The sequence below is a fragment of the Phoenix dactylifera genome, chromosome 18, assembly GCF_051530095.1.
Source record: "Phoenix dactylifera cultivar Ajwa chromosome 18, Ajwa_hap1_PhDact_Kaust_v1.1, whole genome shotgun sequence".
Classification (NCBI taxonomy): domain Eukaryota; kingdom Viridiplantae; phylum Streptophyta; class Magnoliopsida; order Arecales; family Arecaceae; genus Phoenix; species Phoenix dactylifera.
The window spans coordinates 18,710,416-18,727,800 of NC_143207.1; the positions used below are offsets into that span (position 1 = coordinate 18,710,416).

General features: G+C 41.7%; 3 protein-coding genes across 3 annotated transcripts; all 3 read left to right on the forward strand.

Moving 5' to 3' along the window:
• The first annotated feature begins 714 nt into the window (after positions 1 to 714).
• LOC103711922 (chaperone protein dnaJ 10-like) lies at positions 715 to 9,883 on the forward strand. The gene is made up of 10 exons (XM_008798241.6): positions 715 to 1,215; positions 3,675 to 3,734; positions 5,234 to 5,316; positions 5,519 to 5,678; positions 6,451 to 6,580; positions 8,124 to 8,282; positions 8,490 to 8,668; positions 8,754 to 8,834; positions 8,919 to 9,077; positions 9,320 to 9,883. The coding sequence occupies exons 1-10, from the start codon at positions 1,129 to 1,131 to the stop codon at positions 9,413 to 9,415; spliced, it is 1,194 nt and encodes a 397-aa protein (XP_008796463.3). The 5' UTR covers positions 715 to 1,128; the 3' UTR covers positions 9,416 to 9,883.
• Positions 9,884 to 11,994: 2,111 nt separating this feature from the next.
• Positions 11,995 to 14,764, forward strand: LOC103711921 (chitinase-like protein 1). Its single transcript, XM_008798240.6, has 4 exons — positions 11,995 to 12,338; positions 12,475 to 12,868; positions 13,840 to 13,993; positions 14,082 to 14,764. Exons 1-4 carry the CDS (start codon positions 12,159 to 12,161, stop codon positions 14,485 to 14,487), a joined length of 1,134 nt encoding a protein of 377 aa, XP_008796462.4. The 5' UTR covers positions 11,995 to 12,158; the 3' UTR covers positions 14,488 to 14,764.
• Positions 14,765 to 14,906: 142 nt separating this feature from the next.
• LOC103711956 (UPF0496 protein At3g19330-like) lies at positions 14,907 to 17,356 on the forward strand. Its single transcript, XM_039131386.3, has one exon. The coding sequence runs from the start codon at positions 15,872 to 15,874 to the stop codon at positions 17,090 to 17,092; it is 1,221 nt and encodes a 406-aa protein (XP_038987314.3). The 5' UTR covers positions 14,907 to 15,871; the 3' UTR covers positions 17,093 to 17,356.
• Positions 17,357 to 17,385: the final 29 nt, after the last annotated feature.

The following is a 17,385-nucleotide window of genomic DNA, read 5'->3' on the forward strand; positions in this document are numbered from 1 at the left end:
CCAAAAAAATATTATTATTATTATTATTTTGCTTGGGGAAAGGGAAGAGGAGGATGAGGAGAACCTCACGTGCATAGCAACCCCTACTGGGCCCTCTTCCTGCTGGAGAGTGTTCGATGCAGATAGAATATTTTTTACTCATACCCTCCCCATCTGTGGCAGAGCCCTACTAGCATGGCAGTCATATCTCCATGTGAGTACGTCACACCAGCACCATCTAAGTACTGGTAGACCAGGAAGACATTCGATCCTCGCATTTAATCGAGGTCCGCGCGTTTCGATTCTGAGCCACTTTAGTAAAATTAAATCTCCGTTCCCACCGCACTACCATTTTAGTGTATAAAAAAAAAATTGTTAATTCACCGTGTCAAAAACTCAAAATCCGCCGTCCATTCAAGTTGATGTCATTCATGCGAAGGAACAGGCGGAAATAAGTATACAGAAGATATACGAAGGCAGTTGATACCAACTCCGCGGACGGGAAGAAAGAGGTCAAAAGGCTAGAGGACAAGGGACGTGTGAAAGTGGGGCGGAAAGGCAGAGGAAGTCACGAAGGCCGCCCCAGCACCACGCACGCACGCACGCGCAAGCAACGCGGGGTGAAATTATTGCGTACACCGCGTGCACCACGTGGCCGTGCGCGCAGCCAATAACAACCGCGGATTATTTTGATTGCATCGCCAAAAAGCATGCAGCGCGGGCAATAATCTCTCCGCGAGGGTCGTGTCAGAGCCTCCGAGGTCAGCAACCCCCAACGAATAAAAAATAAATAAAAACCAAACTTTTCTCTTCTTCTCTCTCCAATGAAATCAGACGCGCTTTTTGTTGAAGAGGAATCGATTCGACTTGCTTCTCTCTCCTTCCATCTCTTTCTCTCCGCCGCCTGCCCCTTGTCCGCCGTGTGGGTCGTCAAAAGGAAGACTCGAGACCAAGGCCACTGCGTCTCACTTCGACTTTTCCGAGAATAGGGAAAAAAAAGAGAGTTCTCCTCCGTCCTCCCACGGGGAATAACGTTTCAGGCCGAATCCGATCTTCTTTGTTCCTTGCCTTTTGTCATCGCTCTCGTCTCTTTGGGCTCGATCTGATCTCTTTTGCGAGAGAGAAGTAGAGGAAGGGGAGGAGGAGGAGATGGTGAAGGAGACGGACTACTACGACGTCCTGGGCATCAGCCCTACGGCTACGGAGGCAGAGATCAAGAAGGCCTACTACGTCAAGGTAATTTCTTTTTTCCATATGCGATTGAATTAGGGCTTTTCAGTCTTCCGATTCTGGTGTTGCTTCTCATCGGTACTGTTTCCGTGAATTTTTTTTTTTTTTTGTGGGTTATCTATAGATCCAGAAGAGAGATAAGTGTGGCTGTTTCTTCTCTCTCATCTTCCTCTTGTTGCTATAAAAAATTGTTTTTTTTTGGTTTGCGTTCCTTTGTCCCTATCTGTTGGCTAGGTCTAGCAGTTGGGCAACATTGTTGGCATTCCGATTCTCTTCAATTGGGGCAGTACGGGCGCTTTTGATATCGGAGGGCGTGCCCTTCGTCGGTTCCTTTCTCTTTCGCTCAATTCTTACATTTAATGGCGGTCGGATGCTCCACGATCGGGGTTTAGATTTGCACTTAAGAAAATAGTGAAAACTGCATTGGAACAAGGATGTTTGTCGATTTCTTTGCATGCAATGAGTATCCATTTTATCTTCCCTAACTGAGTCGAGGCAGAAAGTCATCGCGAGGGTTGTGATCGGCGAGCCAGATCTGATGATGATAGGCTTTGGAGCCAGATCTCCTTTAAATTCCACTTTGTACCTTCCACTCTCTGTCCTGGTTATTTGGGAACTAGACAGGGACATCGATAAAAACCCATCCGCTTCCATTAAATTTAAAGAATTTCATGGAAATCATGCAAGTTACATGCGATCGTGGCTCTGCTATGATGATGGGACTGATATCTAGTGTCCTCAAATTTTTCCCGGAGATTTAGAGCGACTACCTCGGCTGTGGCCACTTAGACTGTGATCTTTTCAAAATATGTGCTTAATTTGAAGTCCATTCGATTGTGTAAGAATTCCTAGTTATTGTGATGGTGGCCACGTCAGCATTTTTAATTGCTTGATTTTTGTCAGTCTGTTCTGAACTTTCAAAAATCTTGTGCATGAAGTTGCTTTGTAGTGCTGCAGGTCCTCGGGATGGAAGTCAGAGCCATATGCTATTAGCTTCACTCGCAAACTTTTTAAAAAATTCAGTTACCATTTATTGAAAAAAAAATCAGTTACCAGATGTGATTAATTTTTAATCTGTATCTTCATTTTTCCTCTTGACCTTAATTAGGAGACTCGCTCAACATTTGATGGACGTAATGATTGGAAGTAAATCAGTAGAGGGGGCATTACAATAATTTGAATTTGGCTGAAATAATAAAAAGACAGCAATAATGTATTATCTATGCTTGTGAGGTGTGTTTGCTTGCGTGTATTTGATTGAAATGCATAGATAGGCTAAATGCATGGATAGGCTGATAATCTGGTATCCGTGTTGTATGGTCTGGTATTTAATGGAAAAGACTCCAATTTGGACATGTGGCTATCAAGATATGTACTAAAGACTCCAACATATTGGCTGAAAGCGAAAATTTTAAGGATCCACCGGATCAATATTCCCTGTTGTAGAGAATCTTCCCTTTTTCATTTTTTACATACATCTTTCTGAAAATTTCTTGCATGCTAAACACTGTACTGGTAAGTTCAATCTACCTTATACTCCATGATCACAGTTTTGATGAGGGCATGCCATTGATATGAATAACATTTTTTTTTATTTAATTTCAATATGAGAAAGGCTCCTGTAACTAAAGATTGATGACCTTTTCTACTGCTGCTCTTTATAATTTAAATTCTTTTTTTCTTCCTTTTGAAGTCAAATTTGTTTAGCATAATCTTTATTCCTAGCAAGCCATTATCTTCTTCAAATCATTTTTCAATTGGTAGTAGCTACCACTGACATGCAAATTTAAATGGAAAACAAGAAATTGCTAATATTGACTTCTCTTTATATGTAATATTAAAGGCTTGGAGTGTAGCGCCATGCCAAATTCCAAGACCTTTCACGTGTAGCTTTTTATCATATATTCTACTAATATAGGAATTATCTTGGATTTACAGTTCTTCAAGGAGAAGGTGAATTCCATGAAATATTATTTTTTACAAAAATAAATTTTAAGGACATAAAGCAGATATACCTGACCCTACATGCAGAAGACTTAAGTCCTTCCCTATGCATGGCATGTGCCAAGTACAAGTTAAATGGGAAGTGCAAATGGCATGGTGGAATCATTCCTAGATGCTATGCTATTGTAGCCATGAGAAGGGGGCAAAGGGTTATTTTTGATAGGCCAAGCTCTTAACGGAAGCTCTCAAAAGAATCTATGGAGCAAAGATAAAAGAAAGCAGTAAGAGTAAAATGCATTGATCAACCCTTCCACTAATTAAAGGGTGCACTCCTCTAACAACCCAGCAGGCATCTAGATGGCTGCCTCTAACAGCCTTGTCGTTTGCAGTTTTTTGTTTGTATAGTGCTCATTTACTTTTCCTGTTGTATGTATTTAGAATGCTTTTGTTCTTGCAGCTGAATAAATTATTCAAGCTAGACGTACTAACTTTGTATTATATGCTTTCTTTGCTACTTGTAGGCTAGGCAGGTCCATCCAGATAAAAATCCAAATGATCCCCTTGCAGCACAAAATTTTCAGGCAAGTCCTATATTTTTCTTAGTCTAATATTTATATGATATTTCACTTCAGCTTCTGGAATGGTCAGGCTATGTTTGCTGGTGTTCAGCAATATTCATTCACTCGTCCGTTAAGCTATTGTTAGTTAGTTGAGGGTTGAGACAGTGGGGAAAGTTCTTGTTCATTGACTTTGCTCCTCTTAGCCATATATGCTTTTTTGAAGAATTCCTTCAGACTCTCTTTGGTTGCCAATATAATTGAAGAAACGAAAAGCAAATCAGCAGAAGAAAGTAAAAGAAAAGAATATGGAGAATTTTCTTGGTTAGTTAAACTAAGAAAATTGTAGAGTTTGGTTGTGATACGATTATCTTTAACCACTTGGCTATTTGTTAGTTTCTTTCAAAATCTCTAGCTTTTGTAGGAAAAACTTTTACATCTGGCCGACAAAATTTTGATTCTTTATTATCTATTTGTTTTTCTCTCTGAAATTTCTTTAGCATATGAAACAATGGGCAATAGATTCTTCTCTAACTTCCCATTCTTTCACGTACTCCACAGCCAAGTAAAGCTGGGCCTGTTTGGATGACACCTATTCATTTTATATCCCTCACATTGGTAGGAAGTAGAAATCTGTGCAGGGGGAAAGGGGAGAACAAGCAAATCAAAGGAGACCACTAGATTCCACAATCCTGGAAATCTTGGGATTCTGCAACCTACCTTTTAAAAAGATGATAATATCCTTAATGTATTGGCATTACTTGATTTAAAACTTCCCCCTTTTTTTTGCCTCGTGCAGTCTCGTCTTTCCATCCCTTCCAACTCATCAATAGGGATCCCTTCCAACTCATCAATAGGGAAGCATCCAACAGACCCCTTATAAAAATTACCTGACGATCATTGTATATCATGCTTGAGCAATATAATGGAGTAGCTGTTTGGCTCACTTGGTGTTTCTCTGACTGATGATTGCAGTTATCTGTTCCTTACCTATAGTCGTTGCTTGATATATTCTTAGAATTCTTTTCCATTCACCTGCAGACATTTTATAGGTAATTAGGATAATATTTTAAATTCCCAGCAAGCGACATTGTCTCTTTTATGCTACAATTATATTTATAGGAAGAATTTTTTAAAAAAATGGAAATTCAACCTATGGTTAACTTCTGAAAGAAGCGAAAAGGTTCTAGAAAAAAAGAAAGAATGGGAAAACATCAGTCATGTTTCCTCAAAAGGAAACATCAAGTAGATAGAAGAAGAAGATTTAATGTAAACATCATAGATCTTGGTTAGAGGACGAGCATTGGTTTAACTTAAGGTTGCTCCACTGTGACCTGGGTGTTATTGGTTCAAAACACGAATCAACCTCTTGTGTGTTAAAAGCTTAGTAATTGTCTTTAAATTTTGTAATGGATTTGCTTGATGCTGCTGTACTATATTTGCCTATTGGGAACTTTTAGTTTTAACCATCAGTTTTTCATTTAACGTATTCGCTACTCACTCTTAGTGCTATTGTGATTCAGGTTTTAGGGGAGGCTTACCAGGTGCTTAGTGATCCAGCACAGCGCCAAGCTTATGACACTTATGGAAAATCAGGCATTTCAACGTATGCTCTCTGTTTAAGCATGTACCCTTTAAGAAAAGGGGAAAAACTGAATATTTGGGGAAATGAAATGCTCTTTTTTTAGTTTATATGCAGTTCCAAAGGAAAAAGGGTTCACCACTTTCAATCTTTCATCTTTTTGTTATGTTTAAATAATCATTGGGAATACTATGTGCTAATATTTCGTTTTTTGCTGACATTGTAGGGAAAAAATTATCGATCCTGCTGCAATCTTTGCTATGCTATTTGGTAGTGAGCTTTTTGAGGATTACATTGGTCAACTTGCCATGGCATCAATGGCTTCACTTGATATGTTCACTGAAGGGGAACAGGTTGATGCCAAAATGTTACAAGAGAAGATGAGGGTATTGTTTTCAACTAGTGATCTCCTGTTGCATAATCCTTCAGTTAGTCTATAATTTTTTATTTTTTGTTTTTGTTTCTCGCTTTCACCAATGGGCTTCTAGAAGATATGGCAAACAGATGGAGGTGGAATCCTTCCATGAAATATTGTGCCATATGTATTAGGAGCCTCCTGGATTTTTCTGGTGATAATACCCCATAGGTGTAGGTCATTTATTTTGTTGGCTAGTGTGAAGATTTGTGGAATAAGATAGTTATGACCAACCATAATAAGTGATAATGTAATAAAGCAGGCAAAGAAGTTCAGATATGGAAATAATGGATATGGAAATATGGAAATTCAGATATGTGATAAGGGAGGTAGACCATTATAGGATTTATTGGGGACAAGGCTTGATATTTAACTTGGGGTTTGCATATATATGTATGTATATTTTACATGAAATAACTCGGGGTTTTTACATGCAACTCTTAATGAATATCGAGTTACATATATTAGCACTCCAGCATTTCTGTGTTTACATCTGTCTAGTCATGGTTCAAACCTGATTGCATGCTTTGGGTTCATTTATGCAAGTTTAAGATGTTATACTGACATTTTTTTTTTGGTCCATTTTTTTATGTCTTAATTTACTTTTCTACTTATTAATTTTTAAAGTTCATACAATTTTTCTCTTTTAATTAGTTGTTTGATGGTCAAAATAAGATTCTACCATTCAGTATTATATTTATCTTATAAAATTTGCTAATGATATTTTGCTTCCCCAACTACAGGTTGTTCAAAAAGAAAGAGAGGACAAACTTGCACAGATACTGAAAGACCGGCTTAACCTTTACGTTCAAGGACACAAAGATGAATTTATTAGTCATGCTGAGGCTGAGGCGGTGAGACTTTCTAATGCAGGTAATAATGTATATTGTTGGTTTCTCTGTTTTCTCTTTGAAAAAATCTCAAAATTCAATTTATCATTAACTATAAAGAATGTGGGAACAGAATCATTGAATTTTTCCAGAAACATCTTAGATTATTATGACACTTTGCTGCTCATTTGCTACGTATCCTGATTATAGTAGGCAAGAGGCCTTGCATCATTTAAAGCTACTATATGATAGCACCAATTTCATGTCTACCTAGAGCTGTTGTGACTTTGGAGCCATTAGATTTTTTACTAAACCCATCTTATCTGTTTGTAATTACTTTCCTTCTGAAGGACCACAATTCATGTCTCCCTCCTTTTCCAGAATTGACTCCATGTGATCCAACTCAAGTCATTTAAGTGCATCTAATCCCCAACCATGACGTTCTTTAAATAGACTTCCATGCAACTTTTTCATTGTCCTTTTCTCACCATCTATTATTCTTAGCAGGACTCCTCATTTCATGAATTCTTTTTCATGTTCCTTTGGCCTTTCATCTCTTACATATCAAAAATCATGTGTTTTAGAGACCCCTAGGTAGTCAAAAAAATGGGATAGTTTAAATAATGCAAAACTTTTTTTTTATTTTTTGACTATTTGATATAGGTTAGGAATCTCCAAATTATACAATTTTTGGTGTGTAAGCAGTTTAGAGGTAATAGATTGCCTCTCTCTCTCTCTATATATATATATATATATATTATATATATATGTATATGTATATTTATAGTGAACTTTTAAAATCCTTTTTTATTTTTTTTAATGTAACTTCCTGACATGAGCATAAACAAACATGCAAGTCTTAATGTATTCCTAAAAATTACAGATAATTATTAATTTTGATATTATAAAATCCTTATCTTTTTTCTAGCATGTAGCTATAAATGCATTTCATCCTTCTATTTTCAGGGACATAAGCCATGAGCACAAACACATGCCTGGATCCCATTTTTATTATATTATGTTCTGAGAAATTTCTTAAAATTTAGATTGATTAGGAAAGTAAATGAGCATAGCCGTTAAAATCAGGGAACTAGATTGGAAAAAGATGCCTTATACACTGACTTCTGAGAACACTAAATGCTTCCCCTTTCCATTGGCACATATGGCCCAGCACACAATGGCGCTACATGTCAGTTAGAGGTTGTTGTCTCAGGAGTCTCCAGAGGTGGATATAAAGTATAACTCAATGAAACATGCACGAATTGCATTACCTGTATGGCACATCACCTGGTCAACTAGATGCAATTTGCCTGGATTGCTCAGCAGCTTCTCATGGTCTTATGACACCATCTAGTTTCCCTTCTAGATATTTGTTCATGACAAAGGACTATATGCCAGACCTCTATTATTTGACCATCTCTATATGTGTCAATGGTTAAAAATATAGGCATCTTTATGGTGCACACTTGAATTTTTTCCCCATATTGTGTGCCTACCTTCTCTAGATTTGCATTTGAAATGTTGGTTCCATATAATTTCTTTCTGGTGATTTCTTTCTAATTAATTCCATCTAATGATTGCTACAGCTTATGGAGCGGATATGTTAAGTACTATTGGTTACATCTATGCAAGACAGGCAGCAAAAGAGCTTGGAAAAAAAGCTATATATTTAGGTGTGCCATTTGTTGCTGAATGGTTCAGAAACAAAGGCCACTTTATCAAGTCCCAAGTAACAGCTGTGACAGGTGAACAACTAAATTGGCTCATCGAAAATGCACATTTTACTTAATTCTCGGCCTTTATGATTCTTCTTCTGTCTGCTTTCATTTAGCAAGCGCTTGGTATTTGTGCATTCATGTGTTCAGAGCATGTATTTATGCTCTTCAGAGTCCTGATTGAACATATAATATATGACAGATTTTGAAAGTAGTGGTTGATTTTTGGATTTGCAGGTGCCATTGCTCTAATGCAGCTGCAAGAGGACCTGAAGAAGCAACTAAGTGCTGAGGGCAATTTTACAGAGGAAGAACTTGAGGACTATATGCAGACTCACAAAAAGTTAATGGTGGATTCCTTGTGGAAGCTAAATGTTGCTGATATTGAAGCTACCCTATCCCGAGTCTGTCAGATGGTCTGCCTTCTCCTTCCTTTTTAAGATCTTGTCTTTTTTCACCTTAACCTTTTGGGTTGAATTTATGGTGATAAACTTATTTCAGGTTCTCCAAGACAACAGTGTCAAGAGAGAGGAACTCCGAGCTCGAGCCAAAGGGTTGAAAACTCTTGGAAAAATATTTCAGGTATCTTTCATGATTCCATACCATGAATTACTTAGTTACTTATTTCCTATATATAATTAATTATGTATGCATTCTATTGTATAGAGGGTTAAGTCTGTCAGTGCAAGTGAGAGCGAAGCATCACTGAGAAGTGGAGTACCAAACCAGTTAAATGGAAATGACCAGTCCAACGGTGGTAGTTCTGATGCATCACCAAAAGCTCCCATCGAGCAGCTACCTTATGCAACTCCGCCTGCTCCGCAGGTATGCATATGTAGCCATTCTCATCCATTATCATTTCAATATGTGCGAAAGAACTGGTCCCGCTCGAGATGCTTGGTTGTTGATTGGAAATCTTTATAATTTAGTTGGCCTCCGTTTTCTATATCTACAGTTTGGGCCATCATTGAGTGGGAGCCTTGGTTCTCTGCATTTTTTTAATCTTCCCATGCTCAAGAAAAAAATTAGTGAGTAGATGATTGAAAAAAATTCTCTTTATTTGCCAGAGCCCATATGTGGAGGCCCCGCAGTTTGCTGGTGCTCGGTACACCTATAACTTCCCAATGCCTACTGCACCTCCTGGTGCGCATAGGCATCCTTGATCAGCAGGCAGTAGTGGAGAAGCCGGCCAGCCATATGATCGTCTTGTATTTTATCATTTCTGGTATCAGAAAAGCTCATTCATTGGGTGCTTTGCTTGTGTTAGTAGTTTGGTAGTTGGATTGCCCTTGCTCCTATATTGTTGTCATCAATGTGCATTATTTATACAAAGGGAGCTGGCCGTGGGTCCGTTCAGCGTGCAACCCCCCCTTCTGTGCTTTTTATATGGGTGGGTTTTGTTCTACATCCCATGTCATACTAGGCCAGCAACACCGAGACTTGCATTGTACATCAGAGGTTTCTTTGTGTGGCTTCCCCCTTTTTTTTATAATGCTATAGAAGGAAGAGGTCATTGTATGTATATAGTTGGATCGTTCCTGGTTCATGATTTAGCATCTCTTGTTACTTTGTGCAAGAAATGTTGCATGATTGCATAAATCTTGCTTGTTTTAGAAGCTTTACCAAACTAAGCCATGTTTCTGGTACTTTTTTCTTTATTTTTTCCCTTGGTGCAGGATCATTTGGCAAAATGATGATGGCTTGCCAGGATACAGCATTTTGCCACTGGTTCTTCAGAAATGTTTGTTTGGCTTTGTATTGCTGTCAGTTGTTTTTCAGGAAGTGCAGATCTGTTAGCAGGAAGTGCAGATATATTTGGCACTAAGCGTATCGCCTTATGCTGCATTGCGGTGGATTAGTGCTTGTACATACTATAGCTCATCATGTCTGATTCTGGTGAATGGTTGTGAAGCAACCAGTGATTGGTAGATGGTAGGTGCAATATATGTGATATAATGGGAATTAGAGTTTGGTAGATGAGTATGATATGATCGAAGTGCTTGATCATGGCTTCATCAGATGGGCTTGTTTGGTGAATTCAGGTAAAGTTGTGAATTTAGGGGCTTAAAATAAGGCCTATTCGTTTGGAGGCAGCATTGTCATGGATTTCAGATGAATGTTTAGAACCGAATGCTTCCAATGAATGGGCATCATGGGCAAAGCGGACAAGCTTATGATGAGAAATGAATCAGATGCACAAGTTTTGGCTTAGGTTTTAAGTCGTCGGGAAGATTAGAGCGATCGATCAAGATGTTGACCATTGGGATCTGATGCTGGAGTCAACCGAACAGGGTTTACTCATTAAGAAGGAAATATTAGAACATAAATGATGCAAAGATGAAAGCATGCGTGCTCCACAGCAAGTGGCCTTGAAATTAATTACAAATAAACAGAATTCTTCAACGCCTCCATCCCACATGGGACGCGTGTGGCTGATTCAAGAGTGATTAGTTGATGGAATGCACAGAAAAGCTATAAAATTATGCAGTTTCTTTTGTTTCTTTTGCTTTTTTCTTACCCCCTGTGATTTGGAAGGTCTTTCCCCATAGCCACCCCACAGGGGTGTGAGCAAATATTCCATTGCATGCAATTTGGCAATTATAAAGAAAAAATAAAGCTGCAGCTGTGAAGCATGAAGGGATGAACCAAATCCAGCTCCTTAAATCAGGACCTCCATGTATGTGGAATGCAGGGTTCTACTAAGGTTTCTATAATGGCATTATGGTGGCATAATGGTCATGCTGACTGTTTTGGCAGTTATTCCTTCTCAAGGGTAGTATTCAAGCTTCCTTAGCATTTAAAAAACTACTATTATAATAATATTACAATGAAAAATAAAAGTAACAGCACTATTCATTTCATAAAAACACATTATTTCTTTTTTCCAGGCCGCTATTTTTCCAATATATATATAATTATAATGACTGTGTAAATTATCCAAGATGGAAATTTTGGTAACAATGGGAGATACGCAGACTCCATCGTGTCTGGATGTATGTACAAGCGTGTACACGTGTTTCGTGACCACGAAATCTTTTCAGTAAAAAACAATTTGTAAAACAACAAAGTAACGTCAATTAGACTGTTCATTTATTATAATTTAACTTGAAGTATAAGCTGACGGACTTTACAAAAAAACCATAAAGGAACAATCAGTGTCGGTGTTTGAGGAGGACGGTGGGATGACAACCCTGCCGACACTCGATAATTGATTTCCACCGCTCCTCTTGGTGTAGAGATAGCAGATCCGCCATTCTCAACGAACAAGAGAGACGATGGTAGGTTGGGACATCCCCTCCACTTGAGAATGAGAGAGTGCCAACCAATGTAAAAACTTTCTCTAATTAATAATAATAGTAGAAGAAAAGGTGAGTTGATGATGATGTTTTATATCAAATAAAGACCTTAAAAGTGCATAACATTTAGATTATGGGCAACTTTTTTTTTCTTTTTTCTGATGAAGTGAAGATATATATTTCTAAGAACATTTAAAACTTAGATAATAATAAAAAAAATTCTTGTATATTATCAGTTTTCAATAACTTGAGGAAAAATGTTATTAGAATACCTAAAACTGGTCTGCAGTTGCAGTACTAGAGGAAAAAAAGAATGGAATACAATTCCTTATTCTTGTGATTAAGAAAAAGAAAAGGACCCGGAAAAGGATGGTGGGTCAGAGGTTGCTGTCTCCAACCTGTCCTCACCATTTAAAAATCTAAACCCTCCCAAGCTTGCATGTGTCGAGGACCACACAGTATTAGGACTCCAGTGAATTTTTGGGGAATACATATAAGAAATAGTGAGTCATGTTAAAAAAAAAAAAGAGTGGGAAAGAATCTCAACCTTGGAATTGCCTTCTAATCTGCACAAAAAAAAAAAAAAAAAAAAAATACAAAGCTACTACGGATGATGCAACAAAGACACCTCACAGCGGGCAACAAAGCTGATGTGTCACGTTTCCAGGGTGTCTCGTGTCACCTTGTGGCTTTTTTCTTGAGCAAGCGTTTCTCTTCGAGAAAACTCTTGCCACCTAACAACGACGGCAGCTTCCAAAAGCCCCACCCTCGCCACCGACTCCATCCGAAGGTATTCTCCCTCTATTTCACCTCCACCCACCCCGCTCTCTCTCCTCGCGTCCACGACTCCTCCTCTCTCCGTAGTTTGGCTTCCTTTTGATAGATCTACGCTGCCTTCTTCTTTTCTCTCTTTATTTTTCTCTCAGGCATTGCGTCGAACGAGTAGAAGAGGGTCGTCGGCAGGGATGGGGAGGTTGTCGGCGGTGGTGGTGGCGATGGTGGTGCTGCTGGTGGTGGTGAGCGTGGGGGAGGGGAAGAAAAAGTCGAAGGAGAAGGTGTGCAATAAGGGGTGGGAGTGCAGTGGGAGTAAATACTGCTGCAACGAGACGATCACCGACTACTTCCAGGTGTATCAGTTCGAGAATCTATTCAGCAAGAGGAATGCGCCCGTCGCCCATGCGGTCGGGTTCTGGGATTACCACTCCTTCATCACGGCGGCCTCCGTGTACGAGCCCCTCGGCTTCGGAACCACCGGCGGCAAGCAGATGGGGATGAAGGAGGTCGCCGCCTTCCTCGGCCATGTCGGCAGCAAGACCTCCTGTAAGATTTCTCTTCCGATGAATGCAATGCACCTACCCTATTGCTTCTATTCTTGGTGGTAGATTGTTAATTTGGAGGCTGATGGCTTGGGATCGATGGATCTGATAGTTTTCCCTTTCCAATTTTGGGAAACCTAATTTCTCTTTTCTTACAGAGGGAAGGGGGAATAGATTGGAGCGAACTTTGGGGAGGGGTGTCGATTAAAATAGATCTAGATATGCATCCTTAGATTTATGGAAAGGTTTTAATAAATGATTATTGTTGAGGATTGCTGTCTTGTTTAAAAGGCAAGGATTATTTGGGGGAGATGGAAATACATGCAGCTGGAATTGCCAAGAGAATGAAGAGAAATTCAAGAACTGGACTTGCATTTCTTTGCATTCTTTGGTGCCAACATGCGCATTCGCAGAGTCTTGATAGATTGGATCTGCATTGCAATTCTGCGCCAGATCCGCATCGTATATGTGTGTTTATTAGGTGGCTTCCTTCTTCATATTGATTAAAACAGGTGTTCATCTTTGTCAAGTATTCATGATGGATATTGGAGTCTGAATAAAAAAGAGTCTGATGCAGACCAAAGGTGTTATTGCTGTTAGGTTATTGAATTTGATGCAGGGTTCTTATGATTGTATATTCTTCCATGTGATGAAGAAATTTGACCAGATCTAGCGACGATTGCTTCGAGAAAATACTCTTGAGACATCATGCCAACATTAGAATTATCGGTGCCTCTTGGAGTCCTGAGGCCATAGCATATCCTAAATATGATGCAACTTTTCTCATCTTTATAACCAAATTTGTTCGCGAGATGTTACCCGTTGGTTTAATGAACTTCTTAGGAAAATTTCTATCAAACCTTACATAACTGAACTTATTCCATGATGTATGCAGGCTGAAGAAATTTTTGATGGTCACCGCCATCGGCGGCGCAATTACCATTTGTCTTCTGATTCCTGATTTGCCTTTTGCAGGTGGGTATGGTGTTGCCACCGGCGGCCCCCTTGCATGGGGACTTTGCTATAACCATGAAATGAGCCCAAGCCAGTCCTATTGTGCAGATGACTACAAGTACCCTTGCACCCCGGGTGCTGAGTACTATGGTCGCGGTGCTCTTCCTGTGTACTGGTATGCAAATATCATCTTTCCATCTTTCATGAGCTCTAATAATAAGTTTAACGGAACCTCGCCTTATACTTTGCTGGATGACTTTCAGGAACTACAATTATGGACTTGTTGGGGAGGCACTCAAGATCGCTCTGTTGGATCATCCAGAATACCTAGAGCAGAATGCTACCCTGGCTTTCCAAGCTGCCATGTGGAGGTGGATGACCCCGATGAAGAAGAAGCAGCCTTCGGCCCATGATGTGTTTGTGGGCAACTGGAAGCCATCGAAGAATGATACCTTGGAGAAGAGGCTACCTGGCTTCGGGATGACCATGAACATTCTGTATGGGGATCTTGTCTGCGGTCAGGGCTTCGTTGATTCCATGAACACCATCATATCCCACTACCAATATTACCTGGACCTGATGGGGGTCGGGCGCGAGTCCTCTGGAGAAAATCTTGACTGTGCTGAACAGAAGGCTCTCAACCCATCTGGCAAATCTGCTTCTTCTTAATCTGCGAAGGATGAAGTTGGCCATCTTCATCGGATCCTCATAGAGGATGTCACAAATAAATGGACGTCGTCCTACTGCTCCATTATAAGATGTGTTAGTGTGAAAGGCGTGGTTCGGATTGTATTTGAAGGATGGAATTGTTCTCTGTATAAGGTAAACTACTGTTTATACTACTCTGTTTTGTAGATGGTGCCTATGAGGCGTTTGTTACTCATGTTATACTGTGTTTGTGTTTGTATCTGGAAACAAACTTTTGGTGAATATTCTGTTTTTCTTATTATTCTTTCATGGATGGCAATGCCGAATTGCATTTCAGGGGAGATGCAATGGGAACGCATTTTAGTTTAATTATGTACATCATGAAGTGGCTTTTCCCTCAATCCACTTGTTTCTGAGACAACAAACAAGCCAAGCTCTTCATGAATAGCTCGAGTGCTGCGAAATGACAGACTTTGTTCTTCGAGAGGGAGCTGGGATTTTAGTATAGTGATTTCCCAGCCCCTGTTTGACCTCTTGAAGGTTGATGTAAGCTCTGTTGCTTTTTCTCGCTCTAGTAATGATGCTGCTCGAGCATTGCCTTTGTCATCGTTTGAGCTTGTTAAAGTCAAAATGCCAACCTCAAGCCTCATCGCAAGCTAATGACTCAAAAACAGTATGGGCTCTCTGAACAAAAGTAGCAGCGGTATTGCATGACGGTATGCTGTTCCAGCTCATTCAGTAATTACTCAATCAAGCTTGAATACTCAAACATTTATAGCCATTCTGGCTCGACATTTGCAGTCGTTCTTGGGTTGAGCTTGGGTAAAGTCTGAATGTATTTTCGCACAATGAGACAAGACTGGCAAGTCCAAAGTGTAGCTTTTCTCGCCTGATTTGTATCTTCATTTGCTTTCTGCTTTCTGATTAGTTTCTTCAACATTTCTGCGCATTCTCTGGCTCCAGTTGGAATTGCTTCGCAACCAAGCTAGCTTATAACCAAAAATGTCTTCTCTGGCACACTTGCAATAAAATCAGACTATAACAACTACCTTGAAGCCTAATCCGATGGCCATTTTATCTTGCACTGCCTCACTTGTTCTTGCGGCGGGATTCAAAGACCCTCCTCTCTCGTGTCGCATGCAAAGAGAGAGATGGCCGACGGCCGACCCTCTCCTTCTCATTTGAGTCCCGGACTTCCAAAAATCCAAAACGGATCCAACATTACCAGCCAAATTGGATACTTAGCTGAGTGGTTGTACTAACCACCGCCACCTCTTCCAATCGATTCAACTGCTTCAGTGGAGACCAGCCGGAGGGTCCCCAACATCACCATCACCGACATCCCTTTTTAACGCCTTCTCGTTTTTTCCCCCCTCGACTAAATAGAGAAAGTTAACGGCACTCAATGAAACAAAAGCAAAGCATTCCTCTTTCCAAATTTCAAACCCACCCATCATCCTCGCCCGGGCTTCACTCCTCACCAACCGAGACGGAGACCGACGACGAGGACGCCGGACGGAATGACCGGCGGCGAAGGCGGCACCAGAGCCCGACGTCGAGCACCTCCCAGACGCCCACCACCTCCTCCGGCTCCACCATCAACCTCAGCCGCGAGTACACCCTCGCGATGCAAACCAACTCCTACAGCGAAATCTGGGCGAAAATCCACCCGGGTGACGGGCCGGAAACCGTGGAGTCATCGCCGGCCCGATGGGTCGCGCGGGTCCTACAGCCGGACCGCGCGGCCATCCAGGAGGCCCTCGGCGCCGCCACGCCCACCCACCTTGCTCGCCTCGTCTCCCACTACTTCGACAGCAGCGAGAGCACCTCCGCCCTCTGCTTCTCTCTCCACCGCGCCGTCGATCGCGCCCGCAGAATCTACGCCCCCATCACCACCCTCCTCGATCTTCTCCCTTCCACCTCCACCTCCCCCTCTTCCCCTGGCTCCTTCCTCACCCCGGTACAGTGCGACCTGGCCTTCGACACCTTCCTCGAATTTGACCGCCCCGACAACCCCTTCCCCGCCCCCTCCGCCGGCTTCCAGGGCATGCGCCGATGCTTCCCCGAGCTCCGGCAGCAGCTCGAGTCCCGCCTCCGCAAGGCCCGCCGCCGCCACCGCCTGCTGCGCCACGGCACCCGCGGCGCGGCCGCCTGCCTGATCGGCGCTGCCACGGGGGCCGCCGTGGCCGGGCTGGCGCTTGCCACCCATGCGCTGGCGGCGATGGCGGCGGCGGCGGCTGCCGTGTGCCTGCCGACGGGTGACCTGCTCGCGGGCCGGAGGCGGCAGGCGAGGGAGCACATGGCGCAGCTGGACGCGGCGGCGAGGGGGACCTATGTGCTCGACAAAGATTTGGATACGATCGAGAGGCTGGTGGCGCGGCTCCACGAGACGGTGGAGAGCGACAAGAAGCTGGTGCGTCTGGTGCTGGAGAGGGGGCGGGGTCAGCGCCACCCCATCGAGGGGGTGGTGCGGCAGCTCCGCATAAACCACCCGAGCTTTCTCCACCAGCTCCGGGACCTCGACGAACACATCTGCCTCTTCTTCCTCGCCGTCAACCGCGCACGGTCCCTGCTCCTCCAGCAGATTCACCAGCAGCACTCTACCAGCGTAGCTTCTGACTCATGATTGCGACCTCTCAGCGGCATTCACCAATTCTTCAGTGACATTTTATTGATGGGTTGCTCTCCATTTTTCAGGCAAAGTAAGGTTATTTTTGATGCTGGGCTGCTCGATATAGTGCTGCATTATGTGCTCATTATATGTTAACAGTTAATGTAACTCTCTCTAGAGTCACAAGCTCATATTTGCGTAAGATCTTTTCTTATTTAGCCAGATTGGAAAGGGATGCCACAGTTGCTGAAAAGAATAGAAAAAAAAATTTCTTTTTTACCTTCTCCTTCATCTTCAGTTGTGTGCTT